The sequence below is a fragment of the Cervus canadensis genome, chromosome 21, assembly GCF_019320065.1.
Source record: "Cervus canadensis isolate Bull #8, Minnesota chromosome 21, ASM1932006v1, whole genome shotgun sequence".
Taxonomy (NCBI): domain Eukaryota; kingdom Metazoa; phylum Chordata; class Mammalia; order Artiodactyla; family Cervidae; genus Cervus; species Cervus canadensis.
Window position 1 is genome coordinate 6,826,827 of NC_057406.1, and position 19,521 is coordinate 6,846,347.

General features: G+C 41.3%; 1 protein-coding gene across 1 annotated transcript; it reads right to left on the reverse strand.

The window, feature by feature from the left end:
* Nucleotides 1–1,037: 1,037 nt before the first annotated feature.
* Nucleotides 1,038–19,151, reverse strand: WBP2NL (WBP2 N-terminal like). Its single transcript, XM_043441249.1, has 6 exons — nt 19,073–19,151; nt 11,181–11,289; nt 10,469–10,610; nt 10,226–10,318; nt 7,372–7,482; nt 1,038–1,546 (listed from the first exon to the last, which is right to left on the reverse strand). Exons 1-6 carry the CDS (start codon nt 19,132–19,134, stop codon nt 1,095–1,097), a joined length of 969 nt encoding a protein of 322 aa, XP_043297184.1. The 5' UTR covers nt 19,135–19,151; the 3' UTR covers nt 1,038–1,094.
* Nucleotides 19,152–19,521: the final 370 nt, after the last annotated feature.

The following is a 19,521-nucleotide window of genomic DNA, read 5'->3' on the forward strand; positions in this document are numbered from 1 at the left end:
CTTTTGAGTTGATTTGTAAAGTTCTTTTTATATTTTGACTACAAATTTTTTGTTTAATATAGATGTTGGCAATTAGTTCCTCCTAGTCTATTGCCTATCTTCTAACTTTGGTCATACGGAAGTTTAAAATTTTGATATAATCAAATTTATCACTGTTTTCCTTTATTGCTTCATTGGTTTTGGTCTTCTTAAAGAAGGCCTCCCCTACCTTTAGATATCATTTTCACTGGTTGCACAACATTTCATTGTATAATTTGTGAAATTCTCTCTTACTACTGAAAATTTAAGTTGTTATATCCTTTCACTAATATAAAGAATGCTATGAAAAATAAGTGTTCAACTTGATTTTTAAAAAGTTTTTGGCCATGCCACATGGCATGTGGGATCTTAGAGTTTCCCAACCGGGGATCAAACCCATGCCCTTTGCATTGGAAGCATGAAGTCTTAACTACTGGATTTCTAGGAAAATCCCTCAACTTGATATTTTTAACATACATCTTAGTTCCTAGCAAACTTACCATAATGGATGTTTCTTGAATTGGAGAGGGGAAAATGCAAAACAGTTTTTCCAAACTGACTCAAGGCATGTTTAAAAAAATGTAATTAAAAAAATGCAGCCAATGTCAACCAAATTGTTGGAGAATTAGCTGTACAAATGTACTTCTCCTTTAGCCCATCTAATCAAGAATTGGTGGTGGTGGTGGTGGTTTAGTCACTAAGTTGTGTCCGACCCTTTGCAACCCCATGGACTGTAGCCCGCCAGGCTCCTCTGTCCATGGGATTTCCCAGGCAGGCATACTGGAGTGTGTTGCCATTTCCTTCTCCCAGGGGATCTTCCCGACCCAGGGAACAAACTCACATCTCTTGCATTGCAGGCAGATTCTTTACCAACTGAGCCACCAGGGAAGCCCAGTCAAGAACTGACTTGGCCTCTAAAATCTAGGCATGGAAGTAAAGCTTCATCTTCCCTCTAAGGTTGCCCTTCCAAAGGGTATGACAACTACATGGGATGGGACTTCAACCACCTACCTGAGTCTTCCTTCTTACTGTGACTTCAGTTTTAGGGTGCCCTTTGCTTGGTGAGTCTTCAAGGTTTAACTCTGAGAAGGTGGTAAATGGACCTGAGAAGATGAGGTAGAGGGAAGAGAAGTCTCCTGCTGAGCTGCCACAGATCTGTGAGAGGCAGCTGTATTTCCAGCAGATGGAGCTTCATATGCTGGTGGTAGGGCTTCATTTCCCACTGGTGGGGCTCCATATCCTGCAGGTGGGGCTCCGTATCCCCCAGGTAAGGCACCATATCCCCCAGGAGGGGCTCCATATCCCCCAGGTGGGGCTCCATATCCCCCAGGAGGGGCTCCATATCCCCCAGGTGGGGCTCCATATCCCCCAGGAGGGGCTCCATATCCCACAGGTGGGGCTCCATATCCCACAGGTGGGGCTCCATATCCCCCTGGTTGGGCTCCATATCCTTCTGGTGGAGTTCCATATTCCCCTGGTTGGACTCCATATCCTGGTGGTGGGGGTCCATAGATCACAACTGGATATGCTGAGAAGGAAAAAAAAAATCAGTTACTCATTTTTTAGAGCAGACAAGGAATAAGTAAGAAGGAGGTGGAAGATGAAAAAGTACTGAAGCAGACTGAAACAGGAAGAGAATTCAGACAGAACAATGCAAAAGCCTTATCCTTCAGCCATCACCAGTTGGATGCTTTAACATTTCCTGTTGTGGAGGAATTCAAATTAACATGAAAATAACCTATAGTTAAATCTCTACATACTAATAGTTGTACACAGATACATATTAACTCAGTAAAGTTTGTTTTGATCATAAAAAAATGCTCAATGAGGAATATGTATTTGGAAAATAGAGAAGAGATAAATTTTTAAAAGTCATCTATAATTCCATCATCAAAGACAAAAACTTATTATTTTGGTATATTTATAAGTAGGATCTCTGTTAATATTTTTTATACAGTCATGATTATGACAATCATACAATTTTTAAAAATCTGGCTCGTTTTACTTGACATTGTGAGAATGTTCTTTATATTATTTTTTCTTTTTTTCCTGGCTGTTCTGCATGGCTTGTGGGATCTTAGTTTCCCAACCAGGGGTTGAACCTGGCCCTCAGCAATGAAAATGCCAAGTCTTAACCACTGGACTGCCAAGAAAGTTCTTTATATCATTAACATATTTCACAAATTAAAATCAGGGCAATATTTCATCATATGGATAAATGCTACTTATGATAAGTGCTACCTGATTGTCAGAGAGTTATGTTGCTTCCAACTTTCCAATTAATATTCTAATAAACATGGGTTTTATTTATTTTCTTGGCTACATTCCCAAAATGATTTAACTGTGTCAATGTGAATGGATAACTGTCAAGTTATTTTTCTAAAATCCATATTTAATATTTAAGCTATCTAGAAAAAAATTAAAAGAATCATCATTAAGATGCTCAAAGAACAAAAGGAAAAATGTATATAAAGTCAAGAAAAGTGATATATGAACAAAATAGAAACAGCAATAAAGAGATAGAAAACATAACAGGAAACCAACACAAACAAAATCGTGGAGCTGAAAAGCACAATAACTGAAATGAAAAATTCACTAGAGGGATTCAAATTCATATTTGAATAGGCAGAAGAAAGAATCAGTAAACCTGAATACAGAACAATAAAAACTGTAGATAGAGAGGAATAGAAAGAAAAATATTGAAGAAAAGTGAACAGAGCCCAAGGGACCAGTGGGACACTACCAAGGAGACCAACATATACACTGTGGAAGTTTCAGAAAAAAAAGAAAGAGAGAAAGATGTAGAGAAAGTATTTGAAGAAATAATGACTGAAAACTTCTCAAATCTGATGAAAGACATGAATATAAACATCCAAGAAGCTCAATAAACTCCAAATAAGATGAACTCAAAGAGATCCACACCGACACATTATAGTCAAACTTACAAAAAAGAGAATCTTGACAGCAGCAAGTTCAGTTCAGTCACTCAGTCATGTCCAACTCTTTGAGACCCCATTAACTGCAGCACACCAGGCCTCCCTGTCCATCACCAACTCCTGGAGTTCACCCAAACCCATGTCCATTGAGTTGGTGATGCCATCCAACCATCTCATCCTCTGTCGTCCCCTTCTGTTCCCGCCCTCAATCTTTCCCAACGTCAGAGTCTTTTCAAATAAGTCAGCTCTTCGCATCAGGTGGCCAAAGTATTGGAGTTTCAGCTTCAGCATCAGTCCATCCAATGACTATTCCAGACTGATTTCCTTTAGGATGGACTGGTTGGATCTCCTTGCAGTCCAAGGGACAGCAGCAAGAGAGAAGTGAATAATCACATGCAAGAGATCCTCAATAAGAAGATTAGCAGATTTCTCTTCAGGAATGTTGGAGGCCAGAAATAAACTATCTAACAAGAATCTTATATCTGGCCAAACTCCTTTCAGATAGAGAAAGAAAGTAAGATGTTTCCAGATAAACAAAACCTGAGGGAGTTGATTACCACTAGACTTGTCCTGTAAGAAATGCTGAAGGGAGTCAAATGAAAGGACGCTGGATAATAATTTGAAGCCAAATGAAGAAATAAATATCTCAATAAAGGTAAATCATTGACCAATTATAAAAGTCAATATTATTATAACAAAGGTTTGTAATTTCATTTTTGTTTTCTACATAACTTAAGAGACTAATGCATTTACAGGAAATATTAGATTATGTGTTTGGGGACACAATGTATAGAGATATAATTTTGTGATATGGTAAAAGGAGTGAAATGGAGGGCTTGTAAAGGTACAGAATATTTGTATGTTATTGAAGTTAAGATTGTAAAATTCAAATCAGTGTTATAACTTTAGGATGTTAAATGTAACCCCCGTGGTAGTCACATCAAAAAAAAAAAAAAGCTATAAAATATAAACAAAAGGAAATGAGAAAGAAATTCAAACTTTTCACTATCAAAAAACAACTAAACACAAAAGAAGACAGTGATGCAGAAAATGAGGGACAAAAAAGCTATAAGGCATATAAAAACCGAATAGTAAGACAGTAGAAGTAAGGCTCCCATCATCAGCAATTACTTTAAATGCAAATGGATTAAATTCCCCAATCAAAAGACAGAGATTGCAGAATGAATGAAAATTCATGATTCAACTACATGCTAGATGTTTGAGAGACTTGTTCTAGATACAAAGACATAAATAAATTGAAAGTAAAGGATGAAAAAAGATATTCCATGTAAATAGTAACCAAAAGAGAGCAAAACTAACTATACTAATATCAGACAAAATAGACTTTACATCAAAAAGATTAAGCAATAAAGACAAAAATTATATATTAATAAAATGTTCAGTACAGCAAAAGAATATAACAATTATAAACATTTGCACAGCTGATAACAGACCATCACATATATGAAGCAAAAACTGACAGAATTGAAGGAAGAAGCAATTTCACAATAATAGCTGAAGACTTCAATATCTCTCACTCCCACTGATGGATAGAACAACTAGAGAGAAGATAAATAAGAAAACAGAGGATTTGAAAAAGCGCAACAAGCCAACTGGATCTAACAAACACAGGACACTTTACCCAACAACAGAATACACATTACCTCAAATGCTCATTTGATCAGCCGTGTCCAACTCTTTGTGACCCTGTGGACTGTAGCCCACCAGGCTCCTCTGCCCATGGAATTTTCCCTTCTCCAGGGGATCTTCCCGACCCAGGGATCAAACCTACACCTCTTATGTCTCCTGCATTGGCAGGCACATTCTTTACCACTAGTGCCACCTGGGACCCTGGTACTCTCGAGGACACGTGATATTTTTAGGATAGATCATATATTAGGTAACAAATTAAGTCTGGATAGATTTTAAAAGGTAGGTGTCATACAAAGTAGCTTCTCTGATCACAAGGGATTAATTTATAAACCAACAGCAGAAGTAAAACTGGAAAATTCACAAATTTCTGGAAATTAAACACCATACTCAGGCTTCCCTGGTGATCCAGTGGTTAAGAATCCGCCTGCCAATGCAGGTGACATGGGTTCAATCTCTGGTCCAGGAAGATCCCACATGCTGCAGAGCAACTAGGCCTGTGCACCACAACTACTGAAGCCCACACTCTCTAGGGCCCATGCTCTGCAACAAGAGAAGCCACTGCAATGACAAGCCTGCAAGGAAGCACAATGCAAAAAAAAGTAGCTCCTGCTTGCTGCCCAAGAGCAGCAACAAACATACAGTGTGGCCAAAAATGAATAAGTAAATAAATATTTTTAAATGGGCAAAGGACTTGAAAAGATACATCTTCAAAGAAGATACACAAATGGTCAACAAGCACATGAAAAGATGTTCAATACCATTGGTCATTAATAAAATGCAAATTAAAATTATAATGAGATATCACCTCACCTCACTAGGATGACTTTACTATAAACAACAAGCAAAAAGAAAGGAAAATAACAAGCATTGACAACGATATGGAGCAATATGAACTTGTACATTGCTGGTGAGAGTAAAATAACAGTGCAGTTTCTGCGGAAAAAGAGTTTGGTGGTTTCTCAAAAAAGTTAAACATTGAATTACCATATCACCCAATAATTCCCAACCTAAGTACGTACTCAAGAGAAATGAAAACTTATGTCTACAGAGAAACCTATATACAAATGATTATAACAGCTATTATTCATAATAATCGAAAGGTGGAAACCAGCCAAATGTGCATCAATGCACAAATGAATAAACAAACTATGATGTATACAATGGAGCACTAGTCAGACACAAAAAGTGAAGTACTGATACATGTTACATCTTGGAGGAGCCTTGAAAACATCATGTTAAGTGAGATAAGCCAAACACAAAGTCACATGTTGCTTGGCTTCTTTTATGTGATACACACAGAACAGGCAAATCCAAAAAGACAAAAAGCAGATTAGAGGAAACCAAGAGACAAAGGAGAGAGGACAAGGAATGATTACTTCGTGGGTATGGGGTATTCTTATGGAGTAATGGAAAAGTTTTCCATTTTGTTTGTTTGCTTTTTGACTGTGCAACACAGCATGCAGGATGTTAGTTCCCTGACTAGGGATCAAACCTGAACCCCCTAAGTGAAAGGGCAGAGTCAACCACTGGACTGCCAGGGAAGTCCTGGAAAAGTTTTGAAACTGGAGAGAGCTGATGGCTGCACAGCATTGTGATACACTCAATACCATTGAATTGTACGTTTTAAAATGGTTAATTGTATCTTATACAAATTTCGACTTAAAAACATTTTTATAAAACCTTAGCAATACTTACTTCAAAATTTTGAATGTCAGTTGATTAACACTTAAAAATTAAGGTAACTATAAAGGCCAGAAATAACTATCCATGAGTTGTATACAAACTAAATGCTGATGGACATGTATTTCATGCTCCAAGGAAAACCCAAGAAATGGCCTGCATCTGGGGGTCTGTTGGCAGCCTGTCAGGAGACCTTTCATGGTCCACCCACAGACTGTGAACCACATTTGAGAATACTGATCTACATCTCTGGGGAACATGGCTCAGCATCTGTGGACAGACACAACTGCTACAGGAAAGGGTACAGGTCACAAAGCCCAGGATTGGAGTCCTCAGTGAGGATGAAAGGCGTGGCACAAGCATGATGGCTGTGCTTGTGTGAGAGAGGAAGGGGGAGGTATGCAAGAGCACACGTTTCTGCTCAGGTTGTCAGCAGAAGTGACTTCCTACTGATGAGAGTTGCACAATATCCTCCATATTTGTACATCAAAGTAAGCCTGAAATTGATGCTTTTGAACTGTGGTGTTGGAGAAGACTCTTGAGAGTCCCTAGGACTGCAAGGATATCAAACCAGTCAATTCTAAAGGATATCAATCCTGAATATTCATTGGAAGGACTGCTGCTGAAGCTGAAACTCCAATACTTTGGCCACCTGATGCGAAGAGCCATCTCATTAGAAAATACTCTGATGCTGGGAAAATTGAAGGCAGGAGGAGAAGGGGACTACAGAGGATGAGATGGTTGGATGGCATCACTGACTCGATGGACATGAGCTTGAGCAAGCTCTGGGAGATGGTGAAGGACAGGGAAGCCTGGCGTGCTATAGTCCATGGGATTGCAAAGAGTAGGACACAACTGAGTGACTGAACAACAACAAAAAAGCCTGAAATGGAAAGCCGGTCACTTACTGACTTGCCACTGGGTTTGAATCCGGAAATGAAATCATGGACTCAACTATTTTCCAACCCCCAAATCTCTGCTGCTTCTCTTGCAGCAGAGTTGAAGGCAAGCTATCAGCGATTAGATCTGCAAGCCTTGGGCACACCCTTTTACCTCCCAGGAAGAACCTCCCTGCCATACTTACCTGGACAAGATGTCTGTGGGGAGCACGCTGCAGCCCCTGGGACAGTAATTATGTACAGTCCTGAAGTGTCAAACCAGTAATTTACACTTCCAAGTGGAATTCCTCTGGCAGCTGAGAAGACAAATTTGGCAAAATAAGGGCTCTTTAATTGTTTTAAGACAGATATACAGCAACTATCAACCAAATAATTAACAGAGTATTAACCAACATGTTACATGAGTGTCCAGCAATGTTCCCAGGATACAAGACTTAAAATATACTCTGTCCTTGTCCTCAACTGTATGCTTCCTGAAGACAGTGATTGTGTATATTTTCCTATGCTTATTGAAGGCCTAGCATAATACCCACCATAATAGGGATTCAGAAAAAATTTTCAAGTGAAGATTCTATCAAGTTGTCAGGATAACTCCATTAAAGGCCAACACAACATAATGGCAGTACCCTGCAGGTGGTGACTGCAGCCATGAAATTAAGATGCTTGCTCCTTGGAAGAAAACCTATGACATACCTAAACAGTGTTTTAAAAAGCAGAGACATCACTTTGCCAAGAAAGGTCCATATAGTCAAAGCTATGGTTTTTCCAGTCATCATGTATGGATGTGAGAGTTGGGCCATAAAGAAGGCTGAGCACCGAAGAATTGATGCTTTTGAATTGTGGTGCTGGAGAAGACTCTTGAGAGGCCTTTGGACTGCAAGGAGGTCAAACCTGTCAATCCTAAAGGAAATCAACCCTGAATGTGCATTGGAAGGACTGATACTGAAGCTGACACTCCAATACTTTGGCCACCTGATGTGAAGAGACGACTCATTGGAAACGACCCTGATGCTGGGAAATACTGAGGGAAGGAGGACAAGGGAGCAACAGAGGATGAGATGGTTGGATGGCGTCATTGACTCAGTGGACATGAGTTTGAGCAAACTCTGGGAGATAGTGAAGGACAGGGAAGCCTGGCATGCTGCAGTCCATGGGGTCATAAAGAGTTGGACATGACTTACCGACTGAACAACAACAATGGCATTACCAAAGAAAGCTTCTGTTGGTCTCCTCTGCATCTCGTTTACAAGGACACTTTAATGGTATTTAATATTTGATGGTATTTGAGTAATCTAGAGTAATTCTCTCATCTCAAGATCTTTAATTATATCTGAAAAGCCTTTTTTTTTTTTTTTTTTACAAAGTAACATTCAAAGATTCTGAGGCTTATATTTTCAGAGCCACTGTCAGCCTGCCACACTAATTTCTGCCCTATGGCGTATGACCAGAAGCAATGCACACAGCTTCCACACCTGGCCCATGAAAACTTCCAAAGTGAGATCTTTATTCTCTTCCTCACTCTGCTGGCCACCCAAAGAGGCTGTGGAAGCCATGTGTTACTGATGAGACTCTACTACCCTGGGTCCCTGAAGGGCTGTGTGGAGCAGAGATCCCTTTAACCCCTGCTGATGGCCTCTTTTTCAGATTTATTTTGATGTGAGCCATTTTTAAAGTTTTTATTGAATTTGTTGCAATGCTGCTTCTGTTTTCTGCTTTGGTTTTTTGGCCCCAAGGCATGTGGGGTCTGAGCTCCTGACTAGGGATAGAACTCACACTGTCTGTGATGAAAGGGGAAATTTTAACCACTGAACTGTCAGAGAAGTTCCCAACTGGCCTTTATATAGGCAGTAATATCCATTACCTTATTGTTGTTTGTTTAGTCACTTAGTTGTGTCTGATTTTTTGCGACTCCGTGGACTGCAGCCAGCCAGGCTCCTCTGTCCATAGGATTTCCCAGGCAAGAATACTGGAATGGGTTGTCATTTCCTTCTCCACCATTATCTTAAGTCACTGATAATTTGGGCTTTATCTGTTTCAATAGCTAGCATTATCTTAACTGGGTGGGATGTGCTCAGTTGTGTCTGACTCTTTGTGACCCCATGGACTGTAGCCCGCCAGGTTCCTCTGTCCATGGGGTTTCCAAGGCAAGAATACTGGAGTGGGTTGCCACTTCCTTCTCCAGGGGATCTTCCCAGCCCAGGGATCAAATCCACTTCTGTATTTCCTGCATTGCAAGCGGATTCTTTACCTCTGAGCCCCCAGGGAAGCCCCCACCATAAGATAGGATAATGTATTATTCTTGCATATGTCTATTTCCACTAGACCGTGTGCATCTTAACTAGATTGGAGTTGGTGGTGGAAAGCAAGGGAGAAAGAGGAAGAGCATTCCAGACAGAGCGAATAGCCTGAAGGCTCAGAGATGGGAGAGCAAGGTGCAAAGAAGTCCAGTTGGATTAGAATGTAAAAACTGAGAGTGAGGGATATAAAGTGAAGCTACATTGAATTAAAAGATTACTTGTATTCTAAGTCTGAAAGAGTCCTCTGGTACATCTGTTAGATCAGTGCTGCAGGACTTAACAGTATCTCTTCCCATGCTTTAGTCCCATGAAAAATGAGAATTAAACCCAAGAAAAGTAAAGGTATAGCCAGAGAGAAGACAAGAAGGCATGCCAGAGGAAGAAGAGCCAAGGTAACTCTACCAAAAACAAGAGTACTCAATGATACAGCCACTTCAATGGACAAGAGACTATCAGGTATAATCATTCAGGTGTCTGATGTAAATTCCCACTAGATTGTGAACTCCTTCAGGTTAAGGAAGGACCAAATCTTATGTTTCTAGCATGTAGTAGGGTACTTGGTACATAGTCAGTAGGCTCAGGAAATACACTGAATACAGGTGACATCTAGAGAAGGAAATGGCAACCTGCTGCAGTATTCCTGACCACAGAGGCCAGAAGTCTTCACCAGTTAACAGTCCTACTCCAGTTATACAGGTCCCCAAACCCCAAAGCACTCGATATCTTTCTCAGCATCACTCACCAGCAGAGGCAGCTTTTACCATCAGTTGGGCAAATTCGATGGCACCTCCTTTCCTGAAGGATAACTTAAAAACAGCTTGTCCTTCCCAGCCACCTGGGGGCAGAAACAGCACACTGAGAGGCTGGCGCACGGTCACAGACGCGCTGCCAGAAACACGGAGAGAGACACCACCCAGTGAAGTCTGAGTCTTCAACTTTCTCTACGCTTTGGAGAAAAAATACACTTCTGAAGGGGGACACTTACCACCCGGAGCTGCCTGAATGGTTCCTTTAATGTAGTTGGGGGCAAAAATTGGTTGTTCAATGGTGCAGTCACCCATCAGGCCAAACGGCATCATAAAGGAAAGCATGGGGTCATTGACTAAGTGTGACGTCACGAAGACCACCTAAGAAAGAAAAGAAACTTTAGGAAAGGAATGCAATTCGTCCATGGGTTGAGACATAGAAGAGCAATTCTAAAGTCAAGGCTACTTTATAGCTCCTGGCCTAATTGAGAAACATCACCGATTTTCTTCTATCACTCTTCAACAGGGAAAATCTCCGAGTGGAAATGTTTCAAAACATTTTGAAAGTCAATACCTCTCTCCATTTTAAGGGAAACAAACAGAGAGTTAATTAGATAAAAGGAGAAGCAGAAATTACCTGATGTGGGACTTTCCTGGTGGTTCAATGGTTAGGAATCTGCCTGCCAATGCAGGGTACATGGGTTCGATTCCTAGTCCAAGAAGAATCCACATGCCACAGGGCAGCTAAGCCTGTGTGCCACAACTCCTGAGCCCGAGTGCCCTAGAGCCTGTGCTCCTGAACAAGAGAAGCCACTGCAATGAGAAGCCCAAGCACTGCAACTACAGAGTAACCCCCACTCACGACAACTAGAAAAAGCCCACACATAGCCATGAAGACCCAGCACAGTGAAAAAAACGAACAATAAATTAGATTAAAAAGAGAGAAATTACCCGGTATGAAGTGAGAAACAACGTTCCTTTCTTTGTACCATTAAAGAGATAGGATTCCACTGGTTTCTGTAGGAAGCAGAGGTCCACATCCTCACACTGCTTCAAGACACTGCAGAAGAGAAAGGGCAGACAACACACGGTTTGGGAGATATATAAAAAAGATACAACCAAAGCTCTCGGCGCAGTTTTTAGCCTGGAGGGAGATTTTAATAAACGTCATTTGCTGCTACTGGTGCTACTGCTACTATTTTATTAAAATAGGAAGGAACTGAAATGCTCTTGTTCTCTGACAACTCACACTTGCTTGACTTCCTCTTTATCACTGGGTTCTTTTTTTTTTTTCTTTCTTAGCAAACCTAATTCTGTTCTTAAAGTCCACTAATTCTTATACTTCTTGTGCATTTTGTATAAAGCACTGTGTTAAAGAAACTGTTTCTTGGACTCTGGTAAAGAAGGTGAGATATATGAAGTGTGCTACAGAATCCTCTGACATGTCTGCCATGTTCTCCCTTCACTCCTAACCTGAAAAACCTGGACTCATCCTACTCTTACAGAATCCTATTGAGTTTTTTACCCGTTCTTATATATATATATATATATATATACTGTTAATATTTATTGAAAGGATGAATGAACGAAAACATGAATATAGGTAATAATGCAAGAAAAACATGATATGCATCACATAAGCAGAAAAAATATCATGGCAGGTAGAGATCAGCTCTTGGTAGAAGTAATTAGGAATGATTTTATAGAAAAGTTGAAATTTGAGCTGATTCTTCAGAGATGAATAGTGTTTCAGTGGGCAGAAGTGAGGGCAGGGGACAGTCCTGATGGGGTGCAAACAGCATTAGTGGAAGTGCAGGAGCAGCATCAGTGGAAAGAACACTGTATACTTGGCAGCAGCCTACCTGTGTGAATTTATCAAAACATCATGGAAGTGGGATTAGGAGGAATAGTGAGATAAAGCTGGACCCGCGTTGGGAACAGAGATAGAGACACCATTCAACAGGCAAGGCAGAACTGTGACCTGCAGCTGTCTCAGCGGGTAGGTCACATGACCAAGGAAATGGTGATATGTCAGAGGGATCCATTTAAGAACGGACATAGTCCTGATATAAGGTAATAAGAACTAGAACTAGGGTGATAGTATATGGCTAAAAAGCGCTTAAGAGACGATGAAAAGAGAACAGCATCGAAACATGTATATTATCAACTGTGAAACAGATCGCCAGTCCAGGTTGGATGGATGAGACAAGTGCTCGGGGCTGGTGCACTGGGATGACCCAGAGGGATGGGATGGGGAGAAAGGTGGGAGGGGGGTTCAGGATGGGGAGCACATGTAAATCCACGGCTGATTCATGTCAATGTATGGCAAAAACCACTACAATATTGTAATTAGCCTCCAACTAATAAAATAAATGGAAAAAAAAAAAAATAAAGTCACTAAGCCAAAAAAAAAAAGAGACCATGAAAAAATGGATGTCAGCAACAATAGTGGAATAAGGAACTCTAGAAGTCAGTCTAGAACTCTAGAATCTAATCAAAAGCTTATAGCAGAATGTTTAATCAAGAACAAAAATAAGAGCGTCAATAAGAGCTTTGTGCACTTCAACTTACCCCGGTACTCCTCCACTCCCTAGCATGGCACAGCTCTGAAAACAACAACCCACATTCTCAGTATAAGTACAAAGTACTGGGGTGAGGGGAGGAGAACAGACCTTACTGTGGTTTTCTGTTTTGACCTGTCCAGGGGTTCCCTAGAGGACTAGCTCAGAATTCCCTCAGGATTAAGGCAACTACCCAGGGCACATTTGTTAAACAACATTTCAAAATGCATGAGAGCTGTTAAGTGGGGCAAAAGATGACTTTGGGGGAAAAGACATATACTTAAAAGATGGGAAGAAAAGACTGGGGAATGAGATGCTTTGAGGAATAAAGGCTTTGAAAACCTCTGATATGTTCATGGGAATCTAGAAAGTATCACAGACAGGGTGCTTTCACATATCAGGGCTGGGGTCATGCTGAGAAGAAACCTGAAAAGGCTCTAGAACTGTTACCTCTGGCTGACAGTGAGGCTCTGCCCAATCAGGAAGTGAAAATTAAGACAGTTTTACACTGCTTGACTGAGTGACAAAGACTGGCACACACACACACACACACACACACACACACACACACAGAGCCCATCTAAGATATATAAAGGGCTCCTACAACTCAACAACAACAAATCTGATTTAAAAATGAACAAAGGGATAACCAACAAGGACCTACTGTATAGCACATGGAACTCTGCTCAGTGTCATGTGGTAGACTGGATGGGAGGGGAGTTTGGGGGAGAATGGATACATGTATATGCATGACTGAGTCTTTTTGCTATTCACCTGAAACTATTACATTGTTAATCGACTATCCCTCAATACAAAATAAAAAGTTTAAAAGAAAAAAAATTTTTAATGGACAGAGGACTTAAATAGACATTTTGCCAAAAATGATATATAAATAGAAAAAAATATGAGAAGATGTTCAACATTATTAATCATCAGAGAAATGCAAATCAAAACCACAAATGAGATATCACCTCACACCTATTAGAATGACTACTATTGCAAAAGATATTCTAGGTGTTTGTGGTCTAGAATATTGACAGGTTGGAAATTCTGTGCACTCTTGGTGGGATTGTAAAGTGGTGCAGGCATTATGGAACAGTATGGAGTTGCCTCAAAAATTAAAAATAGAATTACTCCATGATCCAGCAATCCCACTTCTGGGTATATATCAAAAAGAATTAAAAGCAAGTTCTCAAAAAGATATTTGTGCACTCATATTCATAACAGCACTATTCATAATTAATATGAATAGCCAAGAGGAGGAAGCAATCTAAAAGTCTATCAGTGAATGGAGAAACAAAATGTGGTATATACATACAATGGAATATTATTCAGTCTTAAAAATGAAGGAATCTTGTCACATGCCACAACATGGGTGAACCTTGAGGACATTATGCTAAATGCAATAGCAGAGACAAAGACAGTTATATGATTTCACCTACATGTGGAATCTAAAACAAAATCAAATTCATAGAAGCAAAGAGTATAACAGTAGTTATTGGAGGTTGAGGGGATGAGGAAAATGGGGAAATGTTAGGCAAGGATACAAATTTAGAGTTATGTAAGATGAGTAAATTGAAGAAAGTAGGGAAAACCACTAGACCACTCAGGTATGACCTAAATCCAGTCACTTATAATTATACGATGAAGTGACAAATAGATTCAAGGGACTAGATCTGATAGAGTGCCTGAAGAACTATGGATGGAAGTTTGTAACATTGTATAGGAGGCAGTGACCAAAACTATCCCCAAGAAGAAGAAATGCAAAAAGGCAAAATGGTTGTCTGAGGAGGCTTACAAATAGCTGAGAAAAGAAGAGAAGCGAAAGGTAAAGAAGAAAAAGAAAGATACACCCATCTGAATGGAGAGTTCCAAAGAATAGCAAGGAGAAATAAGAACACTTTCCTAAGTGATTAATGCAAAGAAACAGACGAAAACAATAGACTGGGAAAGACTAGAGATTTCCTCAAGAAAATTAGAGATACCAAGGGAACATTTCATGCAAAGATGGGCACAATAAAGGACAGAAATGGTATGGGCTTAACAGAAGCAGAAGATATTAAGAAGATGTGGCAAGAATATGCATGAGAACTATACAAAAAAGATCTGAATGACCCAGATAACCACGATGGTGTGATCAGTCACATAGAGCCAGACATCCTGGAGTGCAAAGTCCAATGGGCCTTACGAAGCATCACTATGAACAAAGCTAGTGGAGTTGATGGAATTCCAGCTCAGCTATTTCAAATCCTAAAAGATGATGTTGTGAAAGTGCTGCACTCAATATGTCAGCAAATTTGGAAAACTCAGCAGTGGCCACAGGACTGGAAAAGTCAGTTTTCATTCCAATCCCAAAGAAAGGCAATGCTTAAAAATGCTCAAAATACCGCACAATTGCACTCATCTCACACGCTAGCAAAGTAATGCTCAAAATTCTCCAATCAAGGCTTCAATAGTACCTGAACCAAGAACTTCCAGATGTTCAAGCTGGATTTAGAAAAGGCAGAGGAACCAAAGATCAAATTGCCAACATCTGCTGGATCATTGAAAAAGCAAGAGAATTCCAGAAAAACATCTACTTCTGCTTTATTGACTACCCCAAAGCCTTTGATTGTGTGGATCACAACAAACTGTGGAAAATTCTGAAAGAGATGGGAATACCAGACCACCTGACCTGCCTCTTCAGAAATCTGTATGCAGGTCAAGAAGCAACAGTTAGAACCGGACATGGAATAACGGATTGGTTCCAAATCAGGAAAGGAGTACATGAAGGCTGTATGTTGTTACCCCACTTAATTAACTTATATGCAGAATACATCATGGGAAATGCCAGGCTGGATGAAGCACAAGCTGGAATCAAGACTGCTGGAAGAAATATTGATAACCTCAGATATACAGCTGACACCACCCTTATGACAGAAAGTGAAGAGGAACTGAACAGCCTCTTGATGAAAGTCAAAGAGGAGAGTGAAAAAGATGGCTTGAAGCTCAACATTCAAAAAATGAAGATCATGGTATCCCGTCCCGTCACTTCATGGCAAATAGATGGGGAAACAATGGAAACAGTGACAGACTTTGTTTTCTTTTTTTTTTTTCAGACTTTGTTTTCTTGGTCTCCAAAATCACTGCAGATGGTGACTGCAGCCATGAAATTAAAAGATGCTTGCTCTTTGGAGGAAAAGCTATGACCAACCTAGACAGCATATTAAAAAGCAGAGACATTACTTTGCCAACAAAGATCCATCTAGTCAAAGCTATGGTTTCTCCAGTAGTCATGTATGGGAGACTTGGATCATAAAGAAAGCTGAGCACCGAAGAATTGATGCTTTTGAACTGTGGTGTTGGAGAAAACTCTTGAGAGTCCCTTGGACTGCAAGGAGATCCCACCAGTCCATCCTAAAGGAAATCAGTCCCGAATATTCATTGGAAGGACTGATGCTGAAGCTAAAGCTCCAATAGTTTGGCCACCTGATGCGAAGAGCTGGCTCAGTTGAAAAGACCCTGATGCTGGGAAAGATCAAGGGCAGGAGGAAAAGGGGAAGACAGAGGATGAGATGGTTGAATGGCATCACCAACTCAATGGACATGGGTTTGGGTGAACTCCGGGAGTTGGTGATGGACAGGAAGGCCTGACGTGCTGCGGTTCACGGGGTCACAAAGAGTCAGACATGACTGAGTGGCTGAACTGAAACTGAAACTATAGGGGGATTTTGCAATAAATATATTTCCACTTATAAATATGTTAAATATAAAATATGTGTAATATTTTAAAATATGTTTATAAGGATTTTTATATTATAAATATATAAAATTTTTCTAAAGGTCTATGTCCTCTGGGGACTTCCCTGGTGGTCCAGCACTTCCCTGCAAGTTCCCAATGCAGGAGGCCTCGGTTCAATTCCTGGTCCAGGAACTAGATCCTGCACACCACAACTAAAGGTCCCACAGCCCACAACAAAGGTTTGTGTTCCGAAATCAAGACTCGGCATAGCCAAATAAATAAAAATAAATATTTAAATAAATAACAAATAAATACTTTTTAAAAAGTCTATGTCTTCTGACCCCACAATTTCACTTTCAGAAATATGTATGAAAGAAACATTTGACAGGTGACCAAAAATAAATCTTTAAGAAATTCACTGTGGCAATGTTTATAGCAATGACAAATTAAAACCAGACTTATCCCAGATAGTGGCTTGAGCAAAAATGTCTGCATATTGGAGTACCAGACATTGAAAACAATGATGCATTAATAGATGCTAATACTGCAAAGCATTCTCAATACATTGGTAAATGAGAAAAACAAATTACAAAGCAGTCTGATAAGGGAAGGTGTGTGTATTTCCACAGGGGGACGTGCAGAAGGATACATATCAAAATATAAAAAGCACTGAATGTAAGAATTTGGGGTAGTTAAATGTTTCCCAATTTTTCTACATGGTATTACCTGCACATTTTAGGATATGGATTTAAAAAAAAAAACAAAACTCAGTCAGTATCTTCCTTTTTACCAATACAGTCTGGCTCATACACTTATGACTTTTCAGCTGGGATCAGAAAAAATATCTCCACACAACATAGCCAAGCTGTTATGAATTTCTTAACTGCGTATTGTGAATACTCAGAAGAAGTTAAAATATAACCAATCTTCTCCCTCTCAAGCTATTTCTGTAAATTAATTTCTACCCAAAAAGCTAGAGCACTGACAGAGCCTTGTTTGCAGAGGAGAAAAAAGAGACATAGTCCTCATCCTTTTCGAGGGGCAGCCAGCCTAGAGACATGAATACGCACTACCAAAATTCAGAGCTCTCCCACATGCCTGACCATATGATTTTAAGCAAATTACTTTTTGTTTTAGTTTTTCCACCTATGAAATGAGGAAAATAGTACTGATCCTCATTGCAGATACAGCAGTTATAACCATAAAGCCCTTAGAACAGTGCCCCAATAAGGTCAACCATTGGAGAGCGCAGAAAGGACTCCACAAAGATAACAGACATAAAATCAATATTTGTTATAATTTTTTTAAGACCACGCTTCATTCCTTGCCTCCAGTACACAAACAGAAAAGCAGAGAGACAAACCCATAGCCCAGCTGAGAAGACACCCAAACACCAGATTAGAAGTGGCTTCTAGGCACAGAGCCACAGGCACACAGGTCATAGTTCTCTAGGCCAGCGTGCAGGGAGTCAGCATGGTGGGCAATCATCTCACTACTAGGAAAACGGTCCTAGCAGCGGTCCTCCGTGGCCAAGGGAGAACGTACAGCCTTGACAGAGCGTATAAATCTGTCAAGAAAATATTCTCGGCAAGGAAACATAGGAAAAAACAGATCTGGACATCAGCATGATGTACTGTCTTCAAGGATCTTCCTGACAGATGCATTCAAAGCAATCTGGGTGTGGTTTGCCCAGTGTGGTTCACCTGAGCAATGCGTTGGGCTTCAGAATCTCACAGCTAGGCGAAAGCAAAGGAAAAGGACGGCAAATCTGAGCACAGAGGGGAGCATTTTCAAGAACTGTTGGGGAGTTCGAACAGGACTCTAACAGCCTGGGCAGGGGACTGAGGAGGGGAGTGAAGCAGGGGCCGAGGTATTGGGTAGGGAAGTAAAAATTGGGCAACTCTGGGCTTAACCTGACAGAGGCTGGAGGAAACGGGTGAGCGGCAGGCACTGTTAGCACCACACAAAGCCAGGGGTGCAAACTCCAGGGCCGTCATGGGAGATGAGAGAACATCACTCTTCCCAGACGTGTCTTCTCTTGGTCCCCATCTTTTCAAAAAAGTAAGACCAGTCATCTCCTTGGTTGGGGGCAAAGAAGAGAGAGGGCTTTTTGAAGTTCTGAGGGTGAAGAGAGGCCCCGGACAGTTCAGGATCTTTCTAGAAAGATCCACCCTCGTGCCTCTTCTACCTCCGAGAAGCCTGGGATCTTGTTGCCGTCACTCTACAAAGGTAGTGCACTCCTAACGGCACCGCATGCCACCCCGAGGGTCGGTGTGACTTCCCTTTCCTGCCACTGCACTTCCAACTTTTTTCTGAGGCAGCACGCCGCTCACTCCCTGCGCACGTGCCCTTCACACGTGCGACACCCCTATTCCCGCCTTCACCACGTTCACATCTAGAACACCCGCGAGGCAGCACTGGCCCTAACGGTCGGGGAAGAGCTACGCTTGCCGTGAGCGCAAAAAAGGCGGGAAAGTCTCTGATTGGCTGAGAGTTTGCGCGCCGCCAATTCTCCTGGCCTCTCCTCCCTCTGACAGCTGCACAGGCTTCCTTTCAGGCACCTTTCGCCAGAGGGGATGAGGGCCCCACGACGGCTCTCGGTGTGGCTCTGGTTCACTGCCATCCTGCCCAGGCCCCCTCCTGCCGCCCCGCAGATGGGAAGGGGCAGGGCCTGCGCCAAGCGGTTGGGTGGGGTTCTGAAGGGGAGGCGGAGATTATGGCGCAAGGACCGGAGTGAGTGAACGAGGCGGCTGGTCACGTGAGGGGCCTCGGTCAGAGGACCCCGCAGAGTCAAGGTTGAGACAACCCTGAGGGGGAAGCGGATGGGTCCAGGGGGTTGGCTCTGCCCCCAGAGCCCTGAGGAGTAAGGGATGAGGCGGTGATCGCCACAGCCAGCCGCAGTCTTGGCCGCTGTTCTGTCGCCCCTGCCTAGCAGCCCCGCTGCCCACGAGTATGGACTTGAATTGGTCCTGTCAGGAATCAAAATTAAAAGCCGGATTTTCCTACGCCC